At 47.8% G+C, this 25324-nt stretch overlaps 1 protein-coding gene across 3 annotated transcripts in view; it reads left to right on the forward strand.

The window, feature by feature from the left end:
- Positions 1-411: 411 nt before the first annotated feature.
- The window catches only part of ARHGEF7 (Rho guanine nucleotide exchange factor 7), a gene marked incomplete at both ends in the record, with an annotated part of 126250 nt that continues 101337 nt past the window's right edge, over positions 412-25324 (forward strand). For 2 of the 3 annotated variants that reach the window (XM_082304892.1, XM_082304894.1), the window contains 2 exons: positions 412-576; positions 15630-15716. In XM_082304892.1, coding sequence (XP_082161018.1) covers positions 412-576; positions 15630-15716 — 252 coding nt within the window. The remainder of the gene's footprint in view (positions 577-15629; positions 15717-25324) is intronic. The other variant, XM_082304893.1, reaches the window with a different exon arrangement.

Consider the following 25324-nt stretch of genomic DNA (forward strand, 5'->3'; position numbering starts at 1 on the left):
CGCCCGCTAGGGGGCAGCCGCCGCCCGCCCCGCCGGCTGCGGTGCGGGCGCGGGCGCGGGCCGGGGCGGCGCGGGGCGCGGAGCGGGGCGCGGCGCGGGGCGCGGCTCTCCGCGGGCGCGCTGCCCCCGCGCGGCGGGGCCGCCTGCCGCCGCTGCCAGTGATGTCATGGGGCGGCGGCGGCGGCGGCGGCGGCGGCGGCGGGGGGGCGGGGAGGAGGCGGCACTGCAGCTGCATGTGTCTGTAGCGGCGGCGGCGGCGGCGGCGGCAGTGGCGGGGCCGGGGCGTCGTCATCTGCATTCACATGGGGGCGGCGCCGGCCTCCGCCTGAAGCCCCCGCCCGGGGAGACACAAAACCCACGCGAGGCGCGGGGTGCCGCGACCCCCGCCCCGCCGCCGCCACTGCCGCCGCCATGAATTCGGCGGAGCAGACCGTTACGTGGCTGATCGCCCTGGGCGTGCTGGAGTCGCCCAAAAAGACCATCTCCGACCCCGAGGGCTTCCTCCAGTCCTCGCTGAAGGACGGGGTGGTGCTCTGCCGCCTGCTCGACCGCCTGCTCCCGGGCACCATAGACAAAGTAAGTGCCCGCTGCCCCCCTCCCCTTCGCCCCCCGCCGCCCTTTGTGCAGCCGGGCCCGCCGCCCCCGCAGCCGGCCTCGCCCGCCGCCGGGCCCCCCGCGCCGCCGCCGCCCGGGCGGGAGGGAGGGGGGTCCCCCCCGGGCCCGGGGCGGGGGTGAGGGGCGGGGGGGGTCAGCCCCGGCCCGGGGGGGAGAGCGGGGAGCGGCAGCGGGCAGCCGGGCTGGAGAGGGCTTTCCCCTCCAGGGCCACGATTTTGCAAGTGTTTTGCATTAAAAAATGCTCCGCTCTCCCAGTCGAGGTCCTGGATGTGCATGGGAGAAGCACCTTGGTTTTTTGGGAGGGGGGGGTTTATGGACCGTTTCTGGCATGCCACGAGCCGGCCGCAAACTTGTCGACGCAACTGCTGGAGCAGTCGGTGCCTCACCTCACTTGGGAGGTGATTCAGCTCGTCCCTCCCAGCCTCTGAAGGACATCTTAATGTTTGATGCTTAGTGTTCTTGAAGGCTGTTTTAGCGTTATTTGGGTCTTTTACTGCTCGGTAGCCCGTGGAAAAAAATTCTCATCCTTTTCGGGTTGAAAAAACGCGTTGCAGTTCTTTTCGGCGTCGCGTTTTAAGAAAATTTTCTCTGTCAGGTAACTTTTATGTGTTGCGTGTGCGTATGTAATTCCCGTCGTAGCTCAGCTAGAGAGGAGGGTTTTGATTTTCGATAACCGTGCCTCAAGACTTGGGACGATGCCGTTGTCTCACCTGGAGCTCAACAACGTAGCACACGTAGCGACCCGCCTGTTGGCGAAACTTTCCTTACGAGCCAGGACCGGGTGGTGAAGAGAAGATTGACGAAGGTCATCTGCTATGCTGATAGGGAAACTCTTTGCTTGAAAATAATGCCGTATTTTTCACCTTTTGCAGTTGGCAGACCACTCCACGCACTGGAGCCTGCTGACAATGGGCTTTTGTTACCTTTTGTGGCTCTTTTTCAAGTCGTCCGCTGACCCACGGAGTTGAGAACCAGTGCTTTGAGCTCGGTGGGGCACTGGACTGGGCTCTCTCCCTTCAGTTCACCACCAACCGGGGTCGTTGCTCTTTTGTGTTGTACTGTAGCGTGGAGGTCCTGGCCTTGGCCTGGAGTCCCACTCTGCTGGATGTAGCAGGTCATTCCTGGCCCCCTAAATTCACAAGCAAATTAGGAGTCAGCGTGGGGACACGGAAACCCCGCAGGATCCCGTGGCGCTGTCAAGGGGCGATCGAAGTGATGAGAGCGCGGGCAGCGTGAGCGTGGGTAGCTCGGTGTCCACCACAGTGACCAGCAGAGCTAGCTGGGACAGCCGAAGCCACTGCTGCCGGCACCAGCTTTCCCCGCCACCATTTTCCCAGAAGTGGCTGTTTGGGCAATAGAGCTGAAGAGGACGCGTGTCTGCTGCTGAGGCGCTGCGGCTGTAGGGCTGCGGTACGTGAGGTGCAGACTGAGGTCCGGTACGCTGCGGCTCCAGAGCGCGTAAATGTCCTGCTCTGCCGTCCAGGGTGACGCGTGTGACGTGGGGCTGAGGGCAGGGGTCCCCTCAGCGTGGGGATCCCCCGCCTGGCTGCCCGCCTCTGCCCGTGCCTCCTTGCCCCCGGGCTCTGTTGCCTGGTGGCACCAAGCCCGAGGAGGGTCTTGGCAGCCCGTCCCACCGCGCCGCTCCAGGCACCCTCTCCGAGCACCTCTCCAAAATCTTGGGCTTTGGGTCCTGAGCTTCGGGGCAGAAAACGTCTTTCCCCCTGTGCGGATGTCAAGCCTAGTAAAATGGGGTCCTGAACTCGATTCGGGAAACAGACTCTACTGAACAACGAAATAAATGAAAAAGCATGACAGAAGTAAGTGTTAGAACAGCGTTTCCCAACTTAACGTGCTTTTCTGTGCATGGTATAACCAGGAGCGGCTCAGTTAGTGTGAACGAGAGGCGCTCTTTTCTTTTCACGTCAGAGGAGCGAATAGTTCTGATCTTCGGGCAGGGGTTTCCTCCACAGCACCCACACCCGGAGGCGGGTTTGCAGAGGCGCACAGCTCCCCACAGCCTACCCCGCCGCCAGCCCGGCCCGCGAGGAGCTGTCAGGGGGGCTGAGCGTGGGCCCCGTGGGGCTGTCAGGGGGGCTGAGCGTGGGCCCCGTGGGGCGGCGGTGGCGGTGCGGGGCTGGCAGCGGGTGGTGTGCGGGCTGGGACAGCGGCCAAGGCGGGAGGAGAGCTGGCGCTTCGCAGCCTCCCACCTCCCTGAGCTCGCCCCGCGTCGAGCGGGGCGCTGGGACGGGCGGCTGGCGGAGGTCCCTGCCGACCTAGCACGTCTCCTCCGTCTTTGGCTTAGTTAAAGTCTGGGGAGGAATAACACTTTTTTAAAATTTCTTTTTTTTTTGTGCGGAGAACTGTATTTATCTTTGTGGGCATTTCACATTGCACTTTCTAATTCATAGATGTGTCTGAGAGACTCATTAACTCATTTTCCCATCCAACTTTGTGAATATTTTTTTCTGTAGACTCAGAGTATATACCACATACTACTTTCATGCTCTCAGCTACGATTATAAGTCTGAACTATTTCCATAATACCTTTTCTGTTTATTTTTCTTTTTGCTGATAAAAACGTACAAAATTTACATCCTTCCCTGTATTCTGTTACTTTTTTCAATGCCTGTTTTGCTACTACTGTTCTTTTACATCATATGTTTTTATACTGAGTGCATTTTAAAGATGAGCCCTTTTATTCCTTATTTGTCCTGAAAGACTCCAGTTCAAACTGGACAATTTTGAAGTCTAAAAGATACAAGACTTCTCCTGCAGATGTAGGCTCTTTCAGTTCTTAAAATCATTTCAGATCATAACTTTCTATAAATATCTGACATCAGCAGACACTTTGAAGACTCACAGAGCTCATTTTTCTGTAAATACAAAGCAGTAACTAAAACCAAAGAGAACATAAAAAAAATACAAATTATAAATAAGAAGAAAAATTTATCATTTTTTTTTTCTTAAGGTGTTTTCTACAGAAGTCTATAAATGCATTTCTTTCTTTCAAAAACTGTTTAGAAAGAAGACTCAATATGTGCAGGAATGTAATAATACATTTTTTTGCTTTTTCTGCTTTTTAAAGCCTCCGGGTACCCTGAGAGTAATTAGTAGAAAATTTTTAATAAATAAAGGTTGTGTGACCATAAAAGGAATGAAGCACTTGAAGGTCAAAGAACAGATTTTTCTTAAGTTGATAAAACAAATTAGTGGGTTTGAAGGCTGGTTAGTTTGGTCTTCCTTTAGATTGCAGTGTATTTGTATACCATCCTTGCACAGAATAACGTACAGAGCTTCTTGTCAGGAAGTTTTGGCTAAATTTGTTTACGTTACAGTCATCTTCTATCTTGAGCAGCAGCAAAAGACAGATATTAAATTTACCAGATTCCAAGAACTCGGAATGAAAATACGTTGGAAAGTAACGTTATTACAGACTGTTTCTCTCATTTTTGGGCTCCCATTTAATGCCATTATGATTCCTTTGCATTTTGAAAGAGAACGTGACAGGGTAAAACAAAATAGTTGGGTGAGGCAGCGTGATGGTGCTGCTCAATAACCTTATCCCGAACATGGGAAAGGAACAAAAGGGAGAGCAGTTATTAAAAAAAAAAAAAAAAAAAAAAAAAACCAAAACCAAAAAACAACAACAACAACAACCCCAAAAAACAGAAAAATGGAAACAAACCCAACAAAAACCACAACAGCTTCCCCCCCAACCTTGACCAAACCCAGCCATGTCTTAGTTTTTTTTAAAGCACAGAGATCTGTACTGAAACACCCTGGTCAGTTGATCTGCTCTAAAGGAGAGGGGATTGCTGAATTCAGGTCGTTTGAATGAAAAGCCGTGGTTTCAAGTTACCGGATTTCAACCCTGCGCTGTATAATTGAGTTGCTTTGATGGCGGGGAGAGGATCCCCGTGGAAGCATTGCAGTGCAGTTGTCTGCCGCTTAGATGCTTTTCCTCGCAGAGATCATTTTCCAAACAGATTCCTCCATCGCGGACCAGTTTGACCCACTTTCGGTGTTGTAAACAGAGATCAGAACTGGAGCGGGAATTTTCCTTGTCATATGAGGCTTCGCGCTCCATTAAGTTTTGTTTGTACTTTCATTTTTGGTCAGCTGTTCGACAGAAAGCATCGTTTTGAGGACAGCTTTGTTTCGTTCAGGGAGGATGGGGAAGACGCATCGGGGGATGCGATGCAGCAGCCATTTGGCACCTTGTGGTCCCCCCCGCCCCTCCCGTCAGGGGCTCCCGGAGGGGGCGAGAGCAGCTGGTTCAGCGCTTCGAAGCCAGGGGATGGGGAAGCGTGCTGGGTCTCGCACGCCTTGGCCCCCCTCCGTCGAACAGACCGTCCCCAGCCGTTGCACCGAGCATGGGATTAAACAACCCAGGAGCTGCTCTGCCGCGCGTGGGAGGCTGATCCAAAACACAGCCGCTTCCTCTCGCTGCTCCTGCATCAGCGAGGCGCGAGGGGAGCGGTGCGAGGCTGGCCCCGGGAAAATAAATACGGCTCTCTCCTGCAGGCTGAGGCTCTGCACGCGGCTGGAAGAAAACTTCGTTCTCCCTGTGGAGGATTGGGCACCGGTGTTGACATTGATTTGGTTATTAATTGGAGTGGTATCAGGACTGATGGGAGCAAAGATTAGGATCTTTTCATAAACACCTTGTATATTAGTATCAATGTCTTTTTAATGATGGAGGTCTTTGGCTAAACAAGGCGTTCTGAATTGTAATTTAGGAAGACCTTAACTCTTTGCGACTCACGAGGCAAATGAATTGCTGTGTATGAGCGCGAGCGCTGCGGAAGGGTCAGGGTCCCCAAAAGGAGGGTTCAGGCTGCCACGTGGGGCAGCCGTCTCACCAGCCTTGTCCTCACGATGGGCGTGAGCCCCTACGGCTCTGGCAAAGGGAGGTTGATGTTCCCTTGTCTCTGATTTCACATGGGTGTATCGGGGCCAAGTACTTCTGTCCTGTTGTGACAACATGTGACCTGGATGTGGTGTTTCAGGCCTTGCAAAGGAAGAAGGAAGGGAAGGTGTTTGGGAGCCAGAGCTAATAACAAGCGGTGCTTTTTATAGCCCAATAACCTTTGCAGAGGGTGCAGTGCTGGTCGTGAGCTGACTGTGGAGCCCAGGCAAAGCTCAGGAACCATGGTGAGCATCCCATCAGTGGTGCAGAGGTTACTTCTAAGGTAGCAGTTGCCAGGTGCTGGTTGCCCCTGAGCAATCTGAATTTGGGAAATTCTTCTGGCAGGATGGCTCAGCCCTTGCAGCCCTGCTGAGGCTATTGGAGTCTGCCTGGCTGAACCGAAGGACTATCCCGCCTTTGCTCACTGAAATCCATCGGGAAGGTATTGCAGATGCTGGTATTACAACAGCAGCAGCAGAAGGTCATTGTAGGACTAGACCTGTGAGGCAGGAAGCAAAATCTGCATTTTAATGTGCATGTGCTCTTTCCCTCCAGCAATAGTCCTTACACAGAGCCTCCCAAGGAGATTATTTGTGCTTCTGGCAAGAATAATCCGCACCGGCAGCTGTGCCTGCCGTGGCTGCGTGCTCGGGGAGCGCCGGCGTGCGTGCGGATGCCGTTGCTCCAGGGTGGAAGCACTGCGAGGGCGAGCCGAGTGCCAGGGGAAAGTTATCCCGAGCGAAGTCATTAGAGTGCCATTTTCCTGAATAGATGCTATTCTTAAAAGTGTTACTGTGAGCTTCTTAGGGGATCATTTGGTCCTGTTATGAAGTTATCATTGGCCACGTTGTCATTTACCATGTTACTCCTATTGTCTTGTGAGAGCAGTGGTGCACGGATGCACGGAAGGAGAATGCCCTGGCTTTTCCCATCTATGCACACTGGCTTTGTATTTCTGGTGACTGGCATGTTATCCGGAGAAACACGGTCTGTATGCACGTGCTGAGGAAGCAGAGGACTTGTATCTGTGTTTGCTGTATTTTTCCTTGAAAATCAGGCTCTGTTAATGCACAAGGGTCTAGACTGAATTAAATAAGGGCATGCCAGACCCTGAGAAGAGGGGGAAATCAATGAAACTATTGGCGATTAAATTGGTTTTGTGAGAAAATACGGAAAGATAATTAAGTTTTGCCAGTCCTACTCTTGTTAATGTCCTTTCCACAGTTTCTAGATATGTTCTTTCTATGTCTGTGCATAATATGGACAACAGAAAAGGCAATTCCTTAGCCCTCAGGTGCCCTGCTGCTACCCAGACCATCCTTCAAACACTGTGTCTGTGTGGGGAAAAGGAAGAGCTGTGGGGATGCCACCAGCATGCTCCCTCTGTGTGCTAGTGGCCAAGGGCACCACATCGTTTGGCTGAAAATGTTTAAGATTGTAATTCAAGCCTTAGAAAAACTGGAAGAAGTCTGGCTTTAAAATTGAAGTTTACAAATTAATTATATATATGTATATAAAAAAATAAAAGTGTGTTTATACATATATATACATATATATGTATTTAAAATCTGGCTTTGAACCACTGAGGAGAATTCAATATACATCTTTCTTAAATAGCAATTCTAATCAGTTGTTACCCGGTGGCTATGATTTGAAGAGCTGGAACCTTAGAACATTTCAAGCGTGACAGGGCTTGCAAAAATACTGCGAGCTGGCAGCGTGGAAGCGGCGTCAGTCTTGCACCTTGGCTGGCTGCGCTTTACTCCCTGATCCTCAGCCAGTGTGACACTCCCCCGCTCTCCCTGGCTTTGCTGTGTGGAGCAAAGCCACCTTCTCTCCACATCTCTCGGTACGATGTGGTTGCCGCCATCGCCCGCCAGCGGCACTGCAGAGTCGAGGAGGGGTGGCTGGCCTCATCTGCGAGAAGTTGCCATCGCCCTGCTCCTCACCACGGACCTTTGGCACCCGGTGGGCAGAGTCCCCTCCTGGCCCACGAAACGCTACTTGGGTCTAAGAGCATTTCGTTCAGGTCTCCATTTTCCTGCTCTGCAGCGAGCGCTGTCGGACAATGTTGGCACCTTGCCCAGGAGAGGGTCTTCGCTGTAGGGCTTTGGTCGCCCTATGGAATATTTTCACACGAGGCGGGGAGGGGAGAAAGCAGTAAAAATCATACACTCCCCCGCCGGCGCAGCTGTGCTGACAGAGAAGTGCTTTTGTTGGCTTTGTTAATGTCATTGGGGGAAGTGGTACCGTTAGACTGGCAGAGGAATTCCCTCTCTGGCATATGTTACATCCACACGGAGGAGCGATGCCAGCGTATCTAGCAGCAGAGCTCTCCCACTGTAAACAAACCCTGAGTGATTGGACTCCTGAAGCCCGAGCTTGTGCTGCATCAAAACAGCGATGCTGTGTGGGAAATGGTGCAGGGTTTCTGTGAGAAGGGGCGCAAAATCCCTACCCACCAGCCTCCCTTGGCAGGGGAGCCTCTTTAGGTAGGTTCTCGCCAAGCACTGCCCAAATGCTGCCCACAGCTGGAGCTTTTTCCACTCACTGACTTCAGGGAAATACACGTTTTCCCGCGGGCACCTAATGCTGGCACCCCTGGAGCTCCGCAGCCTGAGGCTGATGATACCGTGTGGGGCTGGTGACAGTTGCATGCTAGCCAATTTCCTCTTTTTCTTTAAAATAGCAAGAAAATCGGGAAAAACACAGGAATATTAGTTCTCAGTATTTAGGAAACGCTGGAAAGATGACTGCTCCTGCAGCTGCAACTGGACCCTTTCAGGTATATATACAAAATTCTTCAGGCACACTGCCGCGTGTGTGTTCCAGTAGGACTCCTGCCTAGTTCGGTTCACGAGGTGGGCCTGCAAGTGGGTCGTAATTGCAGTTGCAAAGGCAGCTGTCAGTCTTGTATTTGCTAAGTTTTACATGCTTGGCATTCTCACTTTCTTAATGCTGTCTTAACGTAGTTTTTTGTGTGAAATATAAAAATGTACTGGAAACTTGAGAAAACAAAAATACTGTCCAGAATGCCCTGGCACCCTTAACTTACTATGTTTGTATCTTAGGGCTTGGTCAAATACCCACCTCCTGGGAGTCAGTTTATAGGCTTCGATGGGAATTTGATCAGAGTCCAAGGGAAGTGACAAAAGTAGACTAGTTCCACTGCAAAGAACGTACTGTTTTCCTGAACATTGTTTAATACAGGTGCAAATCTGAAAGGATGAGCTCAAATAGCTATATCAGTTTTACAGTATCATTTTCACAGGACAGATGAAAGAAAAAAAGTGGCTCTAGTAGTCGTGTAAGACTCAAAGAACCAGTTTATCAAGGCTGCCACAGACCCGGTTGGCATTTTAACCAAACTGTACGTTTCCTTTGCAAACTTAGCTAAACGTAGTTTTTGAGGGCTGTTTCCAATAAGGGGCTGAAGCAGCTAAAGCAGAACATCAGTGTGTTTAAATGCAGGTCACTGTTAATGAAAGCTGGTCAAGCAGACGAGCGTTTCTGAACATGTGCAGGGGAAGAACTTGAAGAGCTGGAGGAGTCGTCAGTCAACCAAAGTGCTCCTGGTGCCAGGCACCGTAGCAGGGTGGAAGTTGAGGGAGCATGGAGCTGTGGCTGATGAGTTGGTATGGCCCGTTGGACAGTAAAGGAAGGGTGGTGGGATAAGGTTGTGTGGTAGAGGGTTAAATGTGGGATTGGAGTTGCTGGTTTGGAAGGTGGTGGTGTGTGGTCTGAGGTGGGACAGATGTTGTTGAATGGAGTACAGGGACTGGTGTGGTGATGTAGGATGTGCAGCAGAGGAGCGTCAGATGTGGGGTTAGCTGTGCTGATGGCTATGGAGCGAGGCAGTGGGATCTAAGAGCTGCTGCTGCGGCTGTCACTAATAGTGGTGTCCAAGGGCAAGACGTTTGGGAACCACCATGCTAAATTATTTCTTAAAAAGTGGGCACCTGTAACTTCTCAGAGAGGATGCACTGTTGAGTTCTTCCGAAGGACACTCAAAGGACTCTTGTAAGTCCAGGAGATGACTGGAGTTTGGGACACTAAGCAAATGAAGGATCACTGTAATTAAAGTCCCAGATGGGGTCAAGAACATAGGTGCACTCTTGCTTTTGCCTCCTGCTGTGCCTTAGCTCTTGGTTAACTTCAAGGCCGTCTCAGCATATAAGAATTTTAGGGCATATTTTAAGGCACCTGCCTTCCCTTTTGTATGGTGTACAGAGCCTAGGTGAATTCTTGCATGAACCCTGGAAATTTAAACTTTGGGCGTCTTAGTGCATGGCTTGTAGGAGCTTCAGTCTTTTCCTGGATCTAGCTCTTGCTATCTATGCTGACTGGCTGCAGCTGCGTTTTCAGAGCATGGGTTTCCTCATGCCAAAATTCAGGTGTCTAGCACACGGTAACTTCTGTGTGGCTTATTACTGAAAAGTTTGTGGGCAGCAGGTTTTATAGGTTGGGAAAAGTCAGTACTAAAGAGCTACAGTACTCCAGAAACAGTATCGTGGCAAGATCTGGTGCTCCTTCAAGACACCTAATTTTAAAACAAAACTGCTCCTTGCTGATAATCCTGATCTGCGTTTTTAGTTTAGTTATAGCTAACGTCACCTAACGCCACCAGCAAGACATGCGATCCATGAAGCGGTTGGGCTCAACTGCAGGGTGCTCCTCACTTAGAGACGTGGAAGATGTGACTCTTCAAAGTGCAGCTGTGACTCCTGCTGTCCTGGGAGGAGCGTGGGGCTCCATCCGCAGTCCTCTGCGCCCAGCTCTGTTCACTGCCTATGGAGGGAGCGCCGCACCTGCCATCGATCCCTAGCAATGGATGCTTCCTCAAGAAGCAGATGATGTCCTCCAGTGTAGCTACAGAGGACATCGCTGTGATGCCACTCTGTCTTTTCCATCCCTGCTGGGTGCAATTTGTGAGGGCGGGTGCTCTGGGACAGAGGACGGAGCAGGAAACCTGAACGCCCCAAGGGATAGGCCCTGCTGGGCACCGGTGCAGGAGCAGGCAGGAGGTAACACAGCTGGGAGCGGTGGGGAGGGAAGGAACCTGCAGGAGTTGCTGGACAGTGAATCACCTGCAGCTTCACAGCCCAGGTTAGCGTGAGAATGGCCTGGCCTCCTCCTCGTGATTTTTTTTTAATCTCATTTTTATCCCTGAACACAAACCCTGGTGACAAATCCCAGCCTGCAGCACTTGTGCAGGAGGTGTTTGCCTCTGTGCCACCATGCTCCATCGGAAGATCAGTGGCCCTTGATGTGCCTTAGCCACTCAAAGGGGCTGGATGCAAAACACAGCTCCTGTGGGACCAAATGTGATCAGTAGGACCCTTTCATTAGCTTTGCTGCATTGATCATTTATAGTATTTTTACTGATTAGATTGCAGTAATGCTCTGTGTGTACAAGGTGTTCTGAAACCTGGAGCGAAAACTCTTCCCTGCTGCGAGGCAGGTACAGTGTAAAAGGCTCCAGGGTGCGGAACAGGGTGTGGGAAAAATGGTCTGGCATGTTGTGACAGAGGACAGTACCCTCGTTCACCCTGTCCCTACAACGCCATCCTTTGGGATTGCATTCTTCTGCAATGCTCTCTACAGTGCAGGGTTGCCTCTTTATGGGATTTTCCCCTAGTATCCCTACTTGAGGGTCGAGTCTTTGAACTTCAGACTAGGGCAGCCGTACTCCTGAACAGGACATTTTTAAGAGTCTGCTGGACATGCCTACTAGGTTGCAGCTACCTGTTATGTTCTCTATTTGTTTCTGATTTCTAGTAACTGAGATAGTCTTCTTACATAGTAAACCATGTTGTACATATTATATGTCATGCTGGATCAATGATTGATTTTTTTTTAACTTACATGTAGTAACCTTGCTGTCATTCAATCGCTTCCTATTGCCCTCCTGGTAGATTCCTGTTTATATTTAAAGACCTCATACACCTCTCTTCCTTTGACCCATTTTGTCAACTTGAACAAGTTGATACACTTGCAGATACACAAGCAGATAAATACAAGTAAACAGCTAGTTTCCCATACATATAGCTGAAGATGTCTCCTACTTTTCATTAATTTCTCATGTTTATGCATTGCAATCAAAGGACTGTTGTGTTTTTTTTTTTTTCTTTTAAACTCATTATTTTACGCATTCCTTGCTTATTTTCTTGATATACTTTCCCTGTCCAAAAGAACTAATGGTAGCCTTTTTCATTTTTTCTAAGACCACTCCTGTCATACCTTTTCTTGATACTGCCTGTCTCCACATTGCCCTTTTATATGCATTCTTTGTTGTTGATTAAAATCATAGATTTAAACTGATCAAGAGGGATGTGACATTTAGCTAGGTACCATCTATTTGTATCGCACATTGTTGTCCATCTTTTCTGGATGGTGGAAGATGGACCCGGCTCCTTGATAGCTGCAGTGCATCATGTAAGTGTCCTCATTGAACTAGCTGTGATTGCCAGAGCTACTCCCTGAGAGATTACATCTTAATCAGAACCTGTCCCTGAACCACGACGAAGTGGTTTATACTGTTGCTGCTGCTCTGTGTATTACTTTCCACTTGTCTCTTTGGATTCCACTGTGGAGCCCCGGTCCCTAATTAAGAATCTGTCAGGTCCCTCTGGAATCCTTGTCTTTTCTAATTACTATTAACCTTTTTTATTTATATTACTAGAGTACATAGAGGTTCCAGTTGGACACTGAGGCCTCTTTGTACTTGGTGTTGTATAGACAGGTAAGAAGACGACAGCCCCTGTTAATGAACTAACGGTGTTGGTCTGTGAAAGCAAGAGGATGAAGCAAGTACTGGAGAGGAAAATACGTAACCTCTTTATTTCATTGGCTTTATGTACATGCAATCAACCTTTTATTAAGCTAAGTAATTTTGGAGTATGAACCTACTTTTTTATTTTGTTTATCCTTTCTCTCTGAATGTATTTGCCATCTTTCAGGCAGGCTAGGACTTACCTGCCTGTGATCTGCTCACATTATAGTCTATTACATTTTGAATGGTCTGTGAGGCTATAAATGTGATCTATGAGAGAGAGGTCGTGCTCCGGAGCTTCCTATAACTGTATGGAAAGGATGTTGTATACCGTAAGTGTGATTTTTAACATGGGCTTGGCCCACATAATTGCACTTTGAGATTCTGTCAGGGGGGCTGAGTTTGTTACTCGGGTCCCCCTCTGTGTTTCTCAGCCATCTGTGGGAGAAGGTTGCCAGAATCACTTTAAGACTTCCCAGGTAAATAAGTTAACAGGTTTGCTTCTTTTTATGGGATCATTAACACTTTAAATTTCTAGCAGGATACAAATGCTAAGATATTTTTAAATTCTTTACCCATATGCTTCTGTCTGCTGTTGGATAAAAATGCCACTGTAGCCACAGAGCTGAGAAAATGTAACCTGCTTCTTGCATCGCCCCTGAAGTCTTTTCCCTTGTTTTGTGAGAGAAGAAATGCCATTTCTAAAGATTTACTGTAACTTATTTTATTCTTTTGAGGGAAGATGATTTTTAACTGGAAACGTGCATTAGGGCTGAGGTGTCACAGATGTATTTTGGTATGTATTTTAAACTTCCAGACCTGACCTAGGACAATTTGCAGGATTTGGGTTTTCTTTGCTTCTTATTTCTTTCATCTTAATTGGAAGGTTTTGCCCTCCTCTAATCAGATGTCCCTTTTTACCCCCTTTGTTGTTTTGTTGTTTTGGTTTTTTTTTTTTTTTGCCTATTTCCAGGTATTGTGCAGTCTTTTATGAATTATGTGCAGTCTTTCACGAGGTAGTAGTCCATATACAGTTACTGAGTTGTGTGCTTAATGTGTTGGGAGCTTTGGGAATAAAGAATGTTAATGTGGATTATGTTATAAGACAAGACATTTGTTTCTTTTGAGAGAAATCTAGATTTACTGTGATTTCTTGTTAGAGGTTATTCTCATTTGGAGAGTAGAAGTAATTTTAAGGTTTCCCAGAATGAAGAGAGGCCTTGATGAATGAAGTAGAAGCAACCAAGAAAACAGTGGGTGCAAAAAAAAAAAAGAGATGAGGAAGTATGACCTATAAAGGGAGATAAAACCCAGTTATTGTGCAAATAGTTGAAGAAAAAAAAGTTATAAATTGCAACTATATAATTATTGTGTAAATATTAGGAATGTGGAGGAGGGAGCATACTAGAAGCATCAACATGAAAACACTAATAGGATTCTCAGGAACCTATTCTAGCAAGGGATGTTGGCATGATTGACTAAGCTTGAGATTTCTTACTAGAATTAAGAAGTAAATTGATAGAGTAATCAAAAAGCGTAACAAGCAAAAGGGATGAAGCTCATGATGTTTCGGGGAGGGTTCTGTCACCGCTTGTGTCTTTTCCGAACTTACTGATTCGGGCTGTTGTACTCACATAGGACTTCTTTGGCGTTGCCTTTACATTTTAGCATAGTAAAAGGGTTATTCTTAACCCACAGTGGTTTGTCATAGTACCAAACAATTTGAGGAGTTCAGGGTGTGCGCTTGCTTGAGGAAAGGCAAATTCTTCAACTCATATCACTACGAAATTCCCTGTATTACGAAATAGCGGCTTTCATTTAAAACTCATCTGAATTTTGTGTTTAGAAAATGATAGTGAGTTGTGTTTTAAATTTCTTGGTACCAGGTTCACCCGTGTGGTATCACGGGGTCAAAGATAGCTTTGATGCCATATAAGCGTATGGGAAGGCACTGCCTTGGTTTCAGCTTGATGCAATGTTTGGAGTCAACTTTACGTGAAGTTCCCAGTGCTGTGGAGGTGGATTATGCTTGTGGGTTTATATGTGACATATGTGTGCATTTAACGAAACTTCCTTCCGAGTGTAATGGGTAAGCAAAGGCCACCTTAGCTTCCAGCAACTTGCAGCGCACTTCTGTGCTAGGCTTTCTCCTTCCAACAGAACGAGGTGTCCAGGGCTGCGGGTCTGCTTTCCTCTCAGTTTGGGCAATGCTTTGTTTGCTAAACGATGTCGTAGAAATCAATGAATTTATTGTGAAATGATGCTTACCTGCACACAGAATTTGAGTTAAGCTGTGGTAAGTTCAGCTGCGGCCCTGAAGCCTGTGGGGCTGGCTGCTTTTCTGTGGAAGGTCGGCGCCTCGGTTTCAGGGCAGCGGTTGAACTCAGTTTCAGGGTAGAGGCAGCATGAACGTGGGGCCGCAGAGGGCACATGGCTGCGTTGCTAAAAGCTCTTTTCTCTTGAGTCAAGGTTTTTCTCTCTGTGAAGTTGCTTTTCTTCTGGGGTGGGAAGAGACCGCGTCTGTTACAGACAAACAAAGCTCGTTAGCGTCGGACCCTGGAATTGGTAAATGATTAACTCTGGGTAGGGATGTTTTTCCAGTGAGGTCTTTGGGGCATTTCTGATCTATTTCCTGGTTAGAAAAACGATATGTAAGGGTGAACCGAAGTCAAAACAACGGGGGCACTGGCAGCCCCACAGACCACCCGCGCCACCCGCGACCTGGGCGTTTCACCCTGCGCACGATCGTTTCTTCCTGCGGCCCGGGGCGGGACGCCATCCCGAGGAGGGGCTGTCCCCTGGCTGCCCAGGGCCCGCCTCGCCTCGCCCCGCAGCCCAAACCCCCAACGGCACCGGGGTGCCGGTATCATTGTTTAAAAAAAAAGGGAAAATTTAAAAAACACTCAGCGGCGAGGCCCGGGGGCGCTCCCGCCTTCCCTCCGCCGGCCGGGCCTGCGGCTGCAGCCGGGGCGGGGCGGGGGAGGGCCGGGCCGGGCCGCGCCTCCTTCCCCTCCCCTCCGGTCGCCGCCCGCCCGGCGGCGGGGCAGAGCCGCCCGGGGCCGCGCCTGGCCGGGGCACCCCTGCCCGCGCTCCTGCCCGCCGCCCCCTGCCCTCGCACGCCATTTCCTGTGCTCCGTGTTTACTTCCCGGTTCAACCCCTTCACAGGGAGCGATCGGTGCCGCCGCCGCCGCCGCCTGCGGAGGGAGCGGGAGGTGAGGGGAGGGGAGCGGCGGGGCGGGGAACGGGGGACGCGGGCCGCCGGTCCCCGCCGTGCCGTGCCGTGCCGTGCCGTGCCGGCCCCCGCGCTGAGCCGTCCGCCTCTTCTCTTGCAGGTGTACCCGGAGCCGCGGACGGAGGGCGAGTGCCTGAGCAACATCCGCGAGTTCCTGCGGGGCTGCGGTGCCTCCCTCCGCCTGGAGGTGAGTGGGAGCCGGGGCGGGCAGCGCCCAGCGGGGTCGGGAGCGGGGTGCCCGGGCTGGGGGTGCCCGGCTCGATCGCCGGGGGTGCTGGCGGGGGTTTCTCTGCCTCCCTCCGCCCGCCCGGCGCCGCGGGAGGCGGCGCTGCCCTCCCTTTGTGCCCGGGGACGCGGGGGCGGCCGGTGGCGGGCGGTTGTCAAGATGGTGGCGGCCGCCCCTCCCCTGGCCGCGGGCCCGGGGGGCGGCGGGGGAAGCTGGCGCTGCCCGCCTGGGGCTGCCTCCGCCGCCTCTCCGCTGCCCGATGGGTCGCGGCGGCGGCGGCTGCGCCCCGGCCGGGCCTCCATCGCCGCGGGGCGGCTTGGCTTGCTGGCGGCCTGAGCGCAGAATGCGCGGTACCGCATGGAAGGGCCTCGCTTCTCCTCACCGGGCGCTGAGGCGGGGTGCGCCCCGGCTCTCTGTCGGTGGAAGGCGGGGAGATGCTGCCGGGGCTCCGTGCGGCGGGTGGGGGGACGGGCGGGCGGACGACGGGCGGTTTGTCCGGCTCCGTTGCGGGTAAAACCTTTGCTTTTCTCTCCAAGGGGATTCTTGGCAATAAACGAATAAATTGTATGCAATTTATTTGTGAAACTGTTTCTGAAGCGCCAGTTGGCTTATACAAATGAAGTTGATAACAGCAAAATGAAATACTAATTAAGGAAAATGGTAGGTGCTGTTCCTTCTCTTTACATTTACATAAAATTACATAAAACCCCAGCAAACTGCCATCTTCTCCAAACATGCGTTCACAGGGTTGCGAATTAGGTAGTCACATATTACCAGTATATTTAGCTATAGCAAGTACATGCTGCTGTCGAGTTTACTTGAAGTGTGTGCGTGGGAAGGAACCGATGCGATTAAAAACGGGTTCCAGCTTCTCTGCCTTGGAAAGTGAGCGGTATTATAAGTTCAGTTCTCAGAGGCATTTTTTGGGTGGAAAAATGGTTTCTAGTGCTTCTGAACTTAAATTAGTGAAGTGTTGCCTTAATTAGTTCTCAGGTTCTTACAGTACCTCTGGTCCTGCCTGTAATTTTGCCAGGCAGTAACAGGAAAAAAAAAGGCTCTGATTGCTTTCCTGAGGCCTCTAAACAGTGAAGTGTCATTAGTGAAATTAATGGTACTTACAGGACTTGCATTTAATCTTAGGTTCCGTCATGAGGAAGGATAGAAATTAAGACAGCTTTTAGCACCATTCCTTGTGAAATAAAACCATACATTCTTACCTGCCTTTCTCCGCTCTCCTCCCCCCCCCCCCCCCAAAAAAAAAAAAAAAAAAAAAAAAAAAAAAAAAGAGAATCTTCTACGATTTGTTGGGAGACAAAACCAAATTAGGTTCTAAAATATTCAGAAACCAGGTTCTGGGGTGAACTTTGCGTTATCTCAAGCATTCTGTTTTGCCTTAAAGCAGGTAGCTCTCCATTTGTCTTTTGTAGGGCCGCATTAAGTTTTAATTTTTTGAACATTCATGTGTGATTGCTGATCTAAAATTCAAGTAGTAGACATGCACGAGCTAGAGAGGATTGGGGAGGGAGGCATTTCAAATCTCAATTCAGAAATAAATTGAGGATTGCAAATATTAAAGCAAAAGAGGGGGAAAAATACCATTAGTATCCCTCCCTCCCCTTTACTCATTTCCTACATCAGATCTTTCACTAAGCTTGAAGTTTTTGCAATTGTGACAGGCTGGGAATAGTCACAGCATTGCAGTTTGGTCTCTTTTGTAGTTGCAGAAAGCTTTTGTCAGCTCTTTCCCTCAGAGAGACAAGAAAGTGAAGAAAAATGATTAAAAGAAAAGATAATTTTGGTCTTACTCTCAGAGCCTGAATATTTTTGGGCATAGTCAAATTGTTAACCTGGCCTCAGGGGCTTCTCAGCAAGATTGCCGGAAACTCCTTTCTTACGTGGAGGTAACTGGCTGCAGTAGCTTCCAGCTCAGCATGTTGGAACAGGAATTACTCCCAAGCTACCAGAGAGTTGAGAGGCTGGCAGGAAGGGGCACAAATGCTTGGGCTTATAGAGCTTCTTGTGTGTGTATTTCTGGCTTGTACGTTAGCCATTCCCTGTTGTTTTCTCATTAATTTTTTCAACCCCCTAGCTGCAGCCAAAGATGAGAGGAATGGCAACCCGGATTCAACCAGTGAGTAGCTGGCAGGGGCCTCTCGGCCGTCCGCTAATCCTGGGCTCTTTCTGCTGTCTCCTTTAACAAGGTGTGAGTCAGCCCTCGTGGATCTCTGCCTTCCTCGCTGTGGGAACTGGGGAGATGCCATAGCTCCTCTGTGCAGCATCTATGTAATGCTTCCTTAGTTGCAATCAGGTTTAGAGATTGCATTGAGCGAAGAGTGTGAAGAGCGTCTCTGGAAGCAGTGAAGGGGATATTTTCAGAGAGGGCAGATTAGCTAATAAAGAGTTACTGGTGAGTATAAATACTTGACAAAGTGGTGGATGTGTATGTGATACCTTAAATAGTAGAAACATTTGGATAATACAGGTATCGGAGGAAGCTCTGGAGTGGTATGGGGAGATGTGACCTTGTTCTGTGCACTAATGTGGTGCTTTTCCTAACAAGTATTCCACAATGTGGAGTTTTGCATGGTTCTACAAGGGGTGCACTTGAGCCTGACGTTGAATCTGAGTTATATGTAGTTGGATCAGCTGATTTCTTTGTGTGTTATTTTGAGAGTGTCGTAAAAACATGGTACTGATTTGGTTAGCCTAGGTTCAGCATTGCACAAGCACTTTTTGCTCCCAGATCTGGACTCATCTTGGAAGTAGTAGAATTGTATTTTTACGAAACTGCGTCAGAGCTCCTTGCCTTGCTGGACCTCTGTACGGTTCCATCTTTGGGTACTTTGTTATGGCATGTTTCAGAATCGATAAACAGATGTGGTTAATGGAAAGTTGCCTAGCAGTAGATGGCTTCTTTGAGATGCTTGCCTCTGTGGCATCCTTTTATTAGAGGACATGATGACTGTTGTCTTCCTACCCTAAAAAGAAGGGGCAGAGGTGAGATACTTTGTTGGTTTGGAAATGTTCTGGTATCTGAAAATTGTTCTTATCTTCTTCCTGTTACTTCCCAGTTTGTTTGGGCTGTTAGAAAGATAATAGGATATTCAGAAAGGATATTTCAGATTCTAATGAGAAGGATTGCTATTCCTGAAAGGAAACCAGTGCCTCCCTTCCCACACTCTCCAGTATTTTTTGATGTTTAAGTGTTCCAGACCAAAAACAGTACTTAATCTGGAGCTTGCAGCAATCCTTTGTAAGATGAAATTTAGGTGGGTAAAGCAGAGCGAGTTTCAAGAAATAACCAGAAGAATGTTATGCAAGTATTGGTTTTTTTAATTTTTTTTTTTTTTAATACAGGTTTTTCATATGCAGATGCAAAGAGCTGAGACCTGTTAATGAGAAAATGTTCCTAAGACCTCAACCAGGGACTGAATTTGCAACTCCATACTGTTTTTCCTTTCTGGAAACTGTTAGTGTTTGCTTAGAATAATTGTAGTGTCGAGTAGTTTATTCTACTTCGAATCTTCACTTCCTATGATGAATGTCTATGTAGATAGAGGGGGCTTAGAATAGCTGCCTACATTGTCCGTTCACGACTTACTGTGCACTTTTTCCTTAGGCAGAGGATATTTGCTATATCCTGCTTTTGCCATTTTTGCTTTAAAGGCTGTTTTCCCCCACAGTTTTATCCTTGTCTTTGTGGGAAGACATCTAACTGTACTCACTTCTGAGAAGAATGACCTGCTTTTCAAAACAGGGTCCTAGGCGGTTGTTGTACATGATGGACTCTGTTCTAGAAGAATCTTGGTGGGTATGTATAGCTGATATGGAGCTCATTGCAGGTATACAGTACACAGAAGTCTGGCAAAAGAGGCAAAAATGAAAAGGTGATGGTCACAGAGCATTTGTTCCTATCTGAGCCCTAATAAGTTTTGTCATAATGCTTATCTTGTACCTGTGTTTTGTTACTCCAGTTTTGTTCTCTTTCAAAGGAGTTCCAGCTTCTTGAGTATAATGCAGTCTTTCCTCATTCTTTGGCCACAGGTGCTTGACAGCTCTCAGGGCCAAAAAGAGGCCCTGGAGAAATCACTGTATAGTTCAACAGCAGAGACGTTTGTTTGGGGAGCAGTTAAATGTAGAATAATAAGCAAAAATACATTAATGGAAAACCATGTTAGTGTCTGTTGTTTAAAGGGCAGAACGCTTGATATATCCTGTGAACAATACCAAGCTTTACGTGATCAAATTCTATGAGTAGTGTCTTGCAGCATTTTTCTGCTGGCTTTCATCACATAAAAGATTAATGCCTGCTTGCCTGCGAGTATCTAATGTTAACATGTTTCTTGAGCTCAGAAATGTTTTGTATTTCTGACTTTCATACTGATGGGAAAGATGGCAACTGGCTAATGGAAAAAGATAGACAAGCCATGTATCTGAGAAATTTTTCCATACCTGCCAAGAGACCTGCTTGCCTCTGGGCTTAGGATGGTCATTTTATTACAGAGGCAGCAATGCCAAACCTAGGATTTTATTTCTACAGTAAACTACCCAAAGAAGAAATAAAGCAAACCTGGCAGTCTCATGCAATCTAAGAAGATCCTGTGTTTGTTTATTATTAAATCTCCTGTATAAGAAGGATTTGCCCTTAAGGTTCAGAACACTGCATGCAAATTTGGGATATTAAATCTAGAGAGCTATGAATTATATAAAGATATACAAATGTCTATAATACAGCTCTAGCCTTGGGGAAAAGTTTGTAAGGGGTGCCCATGTCATTCCGTTCGGCCTGCTAATCTTACAGGAGCAAGCTTGCATGTCTGTCTTCTTCCCGCACACCCACCCCAACCATAGCAGTTAATCTGTTTGGTGACGCTCCTTTTCTCTGAGCCTTGCATGCTTCTTTAGGTCATTATGACTACAGTCCTACTACCATTGTGGCCTTGGAAAGGTATTCTGCAAGTTGGCTTACAAAGACCTATTTGGGTAAGGAAGGTGTAGAGCTAAGCTGCTAGCATGGATGGACTTAGCTCACATCTGTCGGTGAATTAGGAATGACCAGGATTCTAGTACTAAAGAGCTTTAGGCCAAGCTTATGATGATGACATAGAAATTCAATCACCCACCTGCTCCTTTTCAGCCCTTGTTCAGACTATCATCTTTTTTTGTCAAGAACAATATTTTCTTTAGGTTTGATCTTGGTTTTATTCCAACAGAAAGTCTTTATAACCCAGAAGGTGTGCTGCTGAATGCTGTGGCCAAATGCCTTCATGATTCTTTGTTATAAATATTTTCCAGAATTTTTATGTCTTAAAGTTACCGTTCTTTGCTTACAGACCACACATTGGAAAGTTTTATTTGGAGGCTGAGATCTTAGGGGTAGATTTTTCAAAAGGGAAAAATTGTACAAAGAAGTTCAGTCTTTTATTAAAGATATGTCTACTATATTCCTTTTCCCCCCTCTGATATTTGATTGTTTGCAGAACTACTCTGAACAGATCTATGCTAGATAATACTTACAGCAAAGTGCAGTGTGTCACTGCAGCTCGCCTTGTATGTACTGACCTCCAAGACATGACTCCCCCCGTCCCAATTTCTGTCCTTTTTCTCATGTGTTCATATGACAATTCTGAAAATCAGTGTTTCATGCAGCTCATCCTCATGTCTTTTCTTTTTGGCCTGTTTTGCCTATCACGTATAATAGAGAATTACAGCCTGACTTGCATGACTGGAAAGCCATGTTAGCACATCTTGGAATCTTTCTAAGACAGGAAGATGCTGTTACTTGACTATTTATGATACTTTTATAGAATGGCTTCTTTTTATGATGTGAAGGATTCTTAGGATGCACGAAGTAGCCATCTAGGACTCTGACCATGTTTCATGTGTTTACCAATTCATTGTATTCTGATTGAGGAGAAGGCTTTCAGTACTACTTTAAGAGTGTCTTACAAATAGAATGCTGGAAAAAGTCCTTTTTTAAGGTCAAACCAGTTCCTCATCTCGTATATCATTCATGCATGGTGTCATGGTAGCTGAGGAGGTGACACAGAGGGGCAGGAACATGGTGTTGGACAGGGAGGAATGGTAGTATCAGAAGCTGTTACAGTTTAATCCAGTAAAACACGAATATGCATGCTGGCATTTCAGGTCCTTACACTGTTCCCTGCTCGCTTAAACCTTCCTTCTCTTCCCATGAGAATTTATTTCTTGTGGTTCTGCCAAGCTTGTTGCATCACCAGTAGTGTGGTATTGTGCTATCACTTCTTGACTAAAGCAACTCCAGTGGCTGTCATTAACTAGGAAAAATGCTTCTCCTTATTGGGGTATGCGTTCAAAAGCACCTGATGCTGAAAAAGTTTAAGACGACTTTAAAAAAAAAACCAAAACACCACAACAAAAAAACCCTAGCAAATAACAAAAGTAAATTAAGTGTGTGCCTTTGTAAGGAGTACTGTAACAAACAGGGTTGGGGAATGTGGTGGTGGTTTTTTGGCTACTTAAGGGCTATATTCAATATTTCCCAAGTAAAAAATAACTCAGAAGTTTTGAATTGGACCATAAATGTTTTAATTCCTGCCAATTCTTTTGTATTGCATGCTGGTGTGATACCTTGAACACAAAAATATAAGTGAGTGTGCAGGTACAGAGTCTGTCTGGCATAGTGAATCCACCACAGGTGCAGATCCGTTTGTCTTTGCTGAATGACCATACGTGAGGGTGAGTCTGGCATGACAAAACTCATCCAAAATGTTTCAGTCATATCTTGTGGGTCAGTACGTGCAAGACAAGTTACAGTGACACACTGCACTTTGCTGTGAATGTTATCTAGTATAGATCTGTTCAGAGCAGTTTTGCGAAGGAGTTGCTGTGTGGTTTGGGAGAGGCCTCTGTGTAACTGCTTCATTTGTGGTGTTCATTTGGATTGTAAGAATAAAACGAACCTTCATCTAGCAATTAAAATGTATTGCACTATTAATCTAGAATGCACGGAAGATTTCAGCATTGTGATCTTATGCTCAAATATAACAAATTGTTTTCACAAAAGGGTTTCCGTGCTTCTTTGATAGAAGAGGAGTTAATCATGTGAGGGAAAGCGTGGAAACTAGGAAAATTGGGAGAAGAAAGTGGGTACAGAGGGCTGGATGGGAGGAGGGGTTTGGGCAGATCTTTGGAGTCCCTGAGGGGAAAAAAGGGAGAGAATGCAGAGGCTGCTTGCTGACTTACACTGTTCTCCTGACTTGTCAGAGGAGTTCTTGCTCTCTAATTTCTTTAGCCCTCCTCTGCCCTCCAGCTCTTTGGTGTGAAGCACAATGTGGAAGCACTCATCTGCTGGCTTTCTGAAGGGTGAGAGCTGTGGGAGGAAGGACTTTTGATCAGCCCTGAGCAAGGAGCAAGCTGTGCAGGGGTGGTGGGGATGCCAGGTGTAAAGACAGCTCTTGGGAGGAGAGCAGGTGAGCTGCTCCATCCTTCCTCGCAAGAGAGCGGCAGCAGGTACGGTAGGTTGGGTGGTGAGAGAGGGGAACAGAGATGGCATTGGGGCAGTGTTGCACCTGCTGCTGTGAGGTGAGTGCTGAGCAGTGAAGTGTGTTTGAGAAGGCAGGTCTGTGTACATGTCAGGGCCTGCCTGCCTGCCTTTCTTCTGCACAGAGGATGGCTATGGTCTTACGTGTAAAAACCACAACAGCAGCTAACGACTTCTGAAGTTGGACTTCAGAAGTTTTGGATGCCCTCCTCACACACACTTCTCTTGAATAGTTTTGAAGACTTGTAAGAAGTTTTTAACTGGTAAATGCACTCTCCAACTACACTTGTGTATACTAAACTCAATCACCTTGTTATTAGGTGTCAACTGAATTTCCTAAGCCTGTATGTGACGGAGGGAGAACAAAAGATCTACCTCTGTACAGAATGTGTTACAGGTGGTGGCATTCTGCGTGAAGAAAACTTGAGTACCTGCAGATCTAATGATGTAGCATTGTATGTTTTTAACCTATGCTTTTGGGCTAGTAAGGTCCTCATAGCTGAAGTGCATCCTGCAGTATAGGAGATGGCAATGCACGGTCTCTGCAGGAACTTGGAAAACTTTCTCATCTTGTGACAACGAACTATGTTGCATCTCTTTGGCAAGGGAGGAATTCTAGCAGAACGGTTGCTTTGAAGATTACCAGAGATGAGGACTACATAGAAGAGTCCAGCTCTGCAAAATAGGCTGCTGCTTTTGTTTACTGTGATCTCGGCAGAATCTTCTTTTGATTTTACTTGGGACGTAAGAATCAACATAAATCACTTCAGTTATGTGAAAGTGATGCAATATCAAATCTAGGTCTTCAATGGCTTTCTCTGATTTCTTAAATGCTTCCAGCTTTGCAACTGTTCCTGACTTCTGCTTGCATGTAAATGTCTTAGCATGTGTGGGAAAGGTGATATGCACTCTGCTGTGGAGAGGAGGTTTCACAGGTTTGATTTTGCAAGATTGCGTTGATGAGAGAAGAAAAGTGCCTTGCTCACTTCCTCTAATTGAAAGGAAAAGGCATATTGGAATATGGTGATTTTTCCTTTTCCTTAAGGGGAGTTAATCTTATCTTACTGTGTTCAGCTGAATATCCAGATAGCTCTAGCTCTCACATGTTTCAGCTTGAACCCTCTGTTTTGCTGTAAACTGTGTTCAGATGTTTCATCAGATGCTGGGCTGGTCCTGTCAGTATTGCTGAGAGCTGAAGTCTGCCTATGTGGGAAGCATCAAGGTTTTTTGACACTGCTAGCTCTTCCCATGTCTTTACCTCTTTCAGCAAGTACTGGAAAATTCTAGGTAACAGAGAAAATTGTAGCACTGAAAACCTTGCACTCTTGTTACTGAAAATAAGCTGTATTGAATCGTGTTGCCTCAATCCATCGCCTACCCGTCTGACGAAGTGAGCAGGATCTATCTGACTGGGTAACTTGAGGGCAGCTCAGGAGGGAAACTCGGCTATGTGGGAAGATGATGTGATGTTTCAGTAGGTGGCAGTCCTTCTCTGAACCGGTCCAGGGCCAGTGGTGAGCCTGGTGTCAGAGGGAGGAAGGGAGAGAGGAAAAAAGAGCAAAGTCTTTCTGTCAGTGCCATCTTGTGGGCCAAGTGCAAATACACGAGCCTGAGCACTGGTGGCTTGTAAAGACGGGTGTCTCTTTTGGTGCAGGGCAGTCTGCCTGCGTGGTGTCCTGAGGTGGCTCTGCCCGCTGGCAGCCTTTGCTGGGGGACGCGGGGAGAGGAGAGCCTGTCTGGGCAGCCCAGCAGCTGCCCTCTTGACTGGCCTGGATGGGTTAGCGCGGAGAGCTGCAGCGTCCCTGGGAGAAGCGGGCAGGCTGGCATGGCCCTGTCCTTTGGGGCCAGCGGGGAGGGCGTGCGGTGTTCTCAGAGTACCCTCTGCTTCCTGAAGGGCTGGGGCTAGAGGCTCATATTTAGCAGATGAAATTCTGATTAATCCTTCTTCCCCCTAAGCTTCGGCTGAAGTAAAAAAACTTCCAGTTTTTTGACTGTTGTGTATTTCATGCAGCGTAGAGTGTTGCTCTATTTCATCATCCAGTTGGCT

Source organism: Platalea leucorodia, assembly GCF_965183815.1.
Source record: "Platalea leucorodia genome assembly, chromosome: 2".
In the NCBI taxonomy this organism is placed as follows: domain Eukaryota; kingdom Metazoa; phylum Chordata; class Aves; order Pelecaniformes; family Threskiornithidae; genus Platalea; species Platalea leucorodia.